Source organism: Scomber scombrus, chromosome 8 (assembly GCF_963691925.1).
Source record: "Scomber scombrus chromosome 8, fScoSco1.1, whole genome shotgun sequence".
Classification (NCBI taxonomy): domain Eukaryota; kingdom Metazoa; phylum Chordata; class Actinopteri; order Scombriformes; family Scombridae; genus Scomber; species Scomber scombrus.
Window position 1 is genome coordinate 9,285,578 of NC_084977.1, and position 5,597 is coordinate 9,291,174.

A 5,597-nucleotide genomic window follows, 5' to 3' on the forward strand; every position below is an offset into this window, starting at 1 on the left:
GAATACCATCACTGCAGTTTCCTTTTCTTACACACCGTTCATGACTTTGTAACACTGTCGTATTGCTGTCAAATATGCGGCCCCAATCCTCGGAGGACTCACTTTAATGCAAGCATTTGTCTTATTTTTGAGAACTTTAAGATGGAAGAACAGTAAATGGATTTAAACAGTGTTTGACCCACAACAGTTGCTGCATTCCTCAAGTACGGAAGTGCAATTGAGTTCGTTTAACAAGACTGGGCCTCGATCTGAGGCTGGACTGATTGTCTTTTGGGACACAGTATCTTTGAGAAAGCCCTTCGAAAGCTGCTGTGGCAAAGCGGGTACAAGAACGGGTTGATGGCAGAGTTCAACCACAGAAGCCAGAATGTCATCTCGTACCAGTAGTCCGCCACACATTTACCGCTGCAGGCAGCACGTATGATCATTAGTAGAGTGTAAGGAGCCCAGCAAATCCCAAAAATGCAGACGATAATGGCCAGAGACTTGGCGATCTTTTTGTCTCTGGAAAGACGAGACCACTGTGTTCTGTGGCCAGGTGCCATGCAGGAGGCCGTGTGCTGAAACAACCTGGAGTTCTTTCTGCTGGAAGAAAATGTCTCCCTTTGCACGAATGTGTTACTGGTGTTAGGTTCCCCGCTGGAGGACGGGGACAGGATGTCATCGTCCTCAATAACCGCAGAGATAGCAGTGGGCTCGCTGGACGACACCTTCCGAGTCTTGACAAAAAACACAGACCAGCCTCCTCCGTCTCTGTGCTTCTTGCTGTTCTTCTGCGTCTTGGCGTTGTCCTTGACGCTGGCGTTCCCGCTCTTGTTCCTGCGATGGATGTTCAGGTAGATGCTGAGGTTGAGGAAGGCAACAGACAAAAACGGAGTGAAGAATTCAAAGATGGAAGCGCTCAGCAGGAAGTACCAGGTGAAATAAAACTCAGCGTAGCACTCGTGGGGTGGGACAACACTCACGCCAACCATCGTCTCCCAGAAGATGATGGCGGGGCCGTAGAGGAGGAAGGCCAGCACCCACACTGCCACCATCTTGAACACAGCCTGGCGGGTCATGTTTCTCTGCGCTCTGTATTTAACCTGTGTCAAAAAAAGAGGCACTTTGAGTGATGCACTGTACATGACACATAGAGGAAAAGGAAACTCTTTCATACAAATAACACAATTTGTTAAATTTTTAAACAACCACAGCTGCTCGTATTTTAACTGGCTGACAAACGCACTTGCTTCGGGCTCTGAGTGCAAATGAGCTCCTGTTTGTATTGTGCTGCAACGGAGCCGAAGAGAGACGCTGTAAATAAAACCCACTCATGAGGCTCTTGTTCCACAGTGTGTCACCGAAGCCAAAGGGAGAGAGGGGGAATGTCAGGCGGAGAGCCACATTCACCAATGCAACACAAGAGTGTGAAAGAGACATCTGGTTTCTCTGATCCCCTGCTCCGTCGTCAGCACCCGTCGCTCATTCCCTTCGCGCTCACACAATTTTCACCTCACCTCTTCTCAGCCTAAACTCTATCATTTAGCAGAGCTCCTCTATTAGCCACAGTGTCTGTTTTATTGTTTTTCTCTTTCAATTTGCCTCAAACCATCAAATGTCTCTCTGTGATTGTAACAGCTGGATAGCTCGCTGTGAGACATTGATGCTGCTAATGTGATATTGGTTAGAGTGACATTAAAAATCCACTTTTCTGAGTAATAATAATAATAATGATGATAAAATAGAGCCACTTCATGGTGGTGACAAGGGCTTCAATCTCAAGTGCTCATCACAAAAGCACTGATAAATTGAATTGTAAATCGTAGTAATCCTGCTCTCTTGAATTTAAATAAAGATTTTTTTTTTTAAATAAACTACTGAAATGAAATGATCATTTAAAACAAGTTAATGACACAAGCAAAAAGTAGTGTCTCATTACCATACACTGTTTAGTAAGCAGCTAAATCAAATTCATTTCCTGCTAAAGTGATGTCTAACAATTGTAGTAAATTAAAAATAACACAGTCTGACCATAAAAATCACCCACATGGAAACACTTTAGTTTCAACAAGAATGTTGTCTGAGAGATTGTTTATAATTGATGACTAACCATGAAGAAAATATCTGGGTTTGCACTGCATGAAGCTATTATGGGCTATAAATATCTGGTTGTTTTTGTTCTGGTTTAAAGGGCTGCTCCTTAAAGTTGACACTCACAAGAGCCAGAGGCAGTGATATCTGTGATTTTAGAGTCTTGTCTGGGCCAAGCTCTAAAAACACTGGATCCAACAGTTCCTATAATGCAACTCAATAGCATCCTTCATTAGACTCTCCATGCTTCCTAAACACCTACTTCTTCCAAGCTAAGTATGTGACCTTTACGAGTGGCCCTTATAGTGAATTATACTTGTCCATATATAGACGCCTGAGTCAAATGTTAATGTTTGTGTTCAAAGTATTTACTAAGCAAATTAACCTTGATGTTTCAAGCTCTGCGCTGAAATAGTTTGGACAAAATTATAGATTAGAGCCAGACTGGGGAATAAAGCTTTGAATGTAAATGACTCTCTGCAGAGCAAGCAGCTCCTAGGAGTGACACTTTAGAATTGACTCTGGAAGTGTGTGTGTGTGTGTGTGTGTGTGTGTGTGTGTGTGTGTGTGTGTGTGTGTGTGTGTGTGTGTGTGTGTGTGTGTGTGTGTGTGTGTGTGTGTGTGTGTGTGAGAACACGTCTACAGCCTGTACTTACTGCTCTTGTGACTGACAGGAAGCGGTCATAACTAATGAGGACAATGTTGAAGACTGAGGCAGTGCAGAGCAGGTAGTCCACGACCAGCCACACCTTGCAGAGATCCTTACCCAGCATCCAGCGGCCTGTCAGGTTATACGGAATGTACACTGGGATGCAGAACGCACCTGGAATAGACACAAACACACACGTACACACACATATACACACTGCATGATGATTCAACCCCCAACCGATACTACAGGATTAACATTCCCACCTCTCCAGACCTGTGCAGGAGTGAGGCCAACCCATAAAATGTGACAAAAACACCCTGGAGTGGGTTAAATGAAAGACATTTTGGAAATAAAAGCAGTGTTTGTTTCATTTAAGGGAAGGCTGTAATTTATTTAATGCTGCTGATAAGAGCAGCTCAATCAAAGGGCTGTGAGTGCCTTACAAAAATGAAGTGCAACCTGTTATCTATGTTGGAGGGATGCTACAAATATACAAAAGGCTACTCCATGGTAAATATAACGCATGAATGAACCAAAAAGGACAGTGAGATCACCCTGAACTCGCCAATGAATACTAGTGACACCCTATAATTACACTGAAGGAAAATTACAATGTGTTTGCGGCGGGTGCAGACAGCATTTCAGTGTCTTTCCATTCATAGGGAGAAAACTGACAGTGGAGAAACAAAGAGAAGAGGAAGAGAGGAAGCAAACTCACCCACGAGAAAATCAGATATAGCAAGGTTCAGAAAGAAGTAGTTGCTTTGGTTTCTCAGGGTTTTATCCACAATAAAAGCCATGATAACCAGCGCGTTTCCAGCCACCACCACCACCACCAGAGTCACCATGAGGACCGATAAGATCACCGCCAGGTAACCCGGGAGGACAGTCCCAGTCCCGGACACCGCAGGAGTCAAGTTGCCGCTGGAGTTGGACTCCAGGATGGCGCGCACATCCATAGTTAATTGATTGCCAAAATCATTGTAAATCGTTTCTCATTTCGCTCACAGAAACACTGATGAAGTCCAATTACGCGCCCACAAGGTTCCGTTCCACTTTACCAAGATGTCAAACATGACTGTAGACCTGTGATTAAATGAACACACTCTCCACAAATCTTCCATTTTTCCCTTACAAAGGTTCAGTGATCTGGAGGGACATACATTTCAACTGAAGCTTAATTTTAATAACTGCAGATCCTCTGGGTGCTCTCTCCTCTCTGACTGCTGGATGTGCGCGTACGGAGCGCACAGATGCTTTTGCCACATCTGTCAAAATCACTACAATACAATACAGGCACAACATCCGGTCATATTTTCAACATAAACGTTTTACTGAAACATTTTTTGAGAGAAGCCAGTGTTACCAAGAATGGCATGCACGAGTTCCAGAAGCAATAGTAGGGTTTTAAAATGCAGTGTTTCCCCACTACATTACTTCATGCAACATCTGGTGTTTAAAGCTGACATATCGACTTTAAGGCAAGTATAATACAAAAGAGAGCTGAAATGCTTCAAGATCACTTCAAAATGACTTGAATGTGTGTTTGCGTTTTATTTTGGAGGTAAAACAACTTCCGGTATTTCATTGGGTGATTTCTGCTAACTTCACTTGGTACTTCTTTGTCCTCCCAGCACCTGATCAAAGGCTGAACTCCGCAATCAAAAAGCAGAAGTGGTCCAGACGCATGAAGCAGACTGAGAGGAATTGATCTGAGCTGCAGGCAACAGCGAGGAGTCAATTATCAGCAGAGATATGTTTACAGTACAGCACCGTCCAGTTCAATGATTCAGATTTTTACAACTACATCACATCCAGTTCAATGATTCAGATAGATATTTACAGCTACAGCCACGTCCAGTTCAATGATTCAGATAAATATTTACAGCTACAGCCACGTCCAGTTCAATGATTCAGTCAAGTGATTCATGTATTAATAAATCCACTTGACCAAGCCTTGATATAAGAAATTACCATCCTTTTCTCCTTCTGTGTCCTCTTAGATTATTATATCATAAACCACAAACACATTTGGCTAAATTGCTCAACTACCAAGCAAATTCTCCAATTGCTCTGTTAAACATAAATATAATTAGGCAGGCTGGTATCCTGTCTAAGTATTTTCAAAAAGAAGACATGAAAACATCACACATGACTATGACAATATGTCAGGTATGCTTATATATGTAGCCCCAAACTGTTCAGAATTAAATAAGACATTATTATACTGTATTAAAACTGTTATATTAAAACTCAACTCATTATGGTATTTGATCTATTTTTCCCTTAAAATAACAGCTGTATTAGAATTCATTTTATTTAATCAAGGGAGTATTCATTTCAAAATGCCTTCATACATACTGTTTTGACTTCATAACTGCCCCCCCCCAAACAACTTCATTTCATCTCACATTTGTAGTTGTCATCAGTCTCTGCTTTGTCACCTTTCAGCCAATCTAATGCACCCAGTCTCCCAATATTAAAGTGCTGCTGGAGTAACTTAATTAAGCATTTAACTGCTGCTGTTAACAATCTGATGCTACATATTAATCCAATGTACAACCCAGATGAGCTAGTTAGTTGACAAGGTGCAGCTTAAGCAGCCTTTATAAGCCACATGAAAGGAAGGGTTAACTACCGTCTGTGTAATGAGCGTAATTACAGCAGCAGCTTGTTTGCTGATTCAGAATGACTTTGTTATTATTGTGGCTTTAGTAAACAGGAGTTAATTGGCAAAAATAGACAGCAGTTATGAGCTTGTTTAAAGGCGTGAGGGGGCAAAAAGTCATGAAAAGCGACATTGTGAAATAAAATGTAACATGATATAAAGGAGTCATTAATCATAATCATAACATCATAAATGTATTATGAA

At 41.9% G+C, this 5,597-nt stretch overlaps 1 protein-coding gene across 1 annotated transcript; it reads right to left on the reverse strand.

Annotated features, from left to right (window-relative positions):
- Positions 1–227: 227 nt before the first annotated feature.
- Positions 228–3,684, reverse strand: LOC133984759 (histamine H3 receptor). The gene is made up of 3 exons (XM_062424226.1): positions 3,444–3,684; positions 2,730–2,896; positions 228–1,085 (listed from the first exon to the last, which is right to left on the reverse strand). The coding sequence occupies exons 1-3, from the start codon at positions 3,682–3,684 to the stop codon at positions 228–230; spliced, it is 1,266 nt and encodes a 421-aa protein (XP_062280210.1).
- Between the last annotated feature and the right edge of the window lie 1,913 nt (positions 3,685–5,597).

Excerpts from the sequence above, each read along its gene's own strand:
- LOC133984759 (XM_062424226.1), bottom strand. The coding sequence starts at position 3,684 with ATGGATGTGCGCGCCATCCTGGAGTCCAACTCCAGCGGCAACTTGACT. Across the intron at positions 2,897-3,443 it reads TATATCTGATTTTCTCGTGG|GTGCGTTCTGCATCCCAGTG; the intron begins GTGAGTTTGCTT and ends TGTCTATTCCAG. Across the intron at positions 1,086-2,729 it reads TCCTGTCAGTCACAAGAGCA|GTTAAATACAGAGCGCAGAG; the intron begins GTAAGTACAGGC and ends TTTTTGACACAG.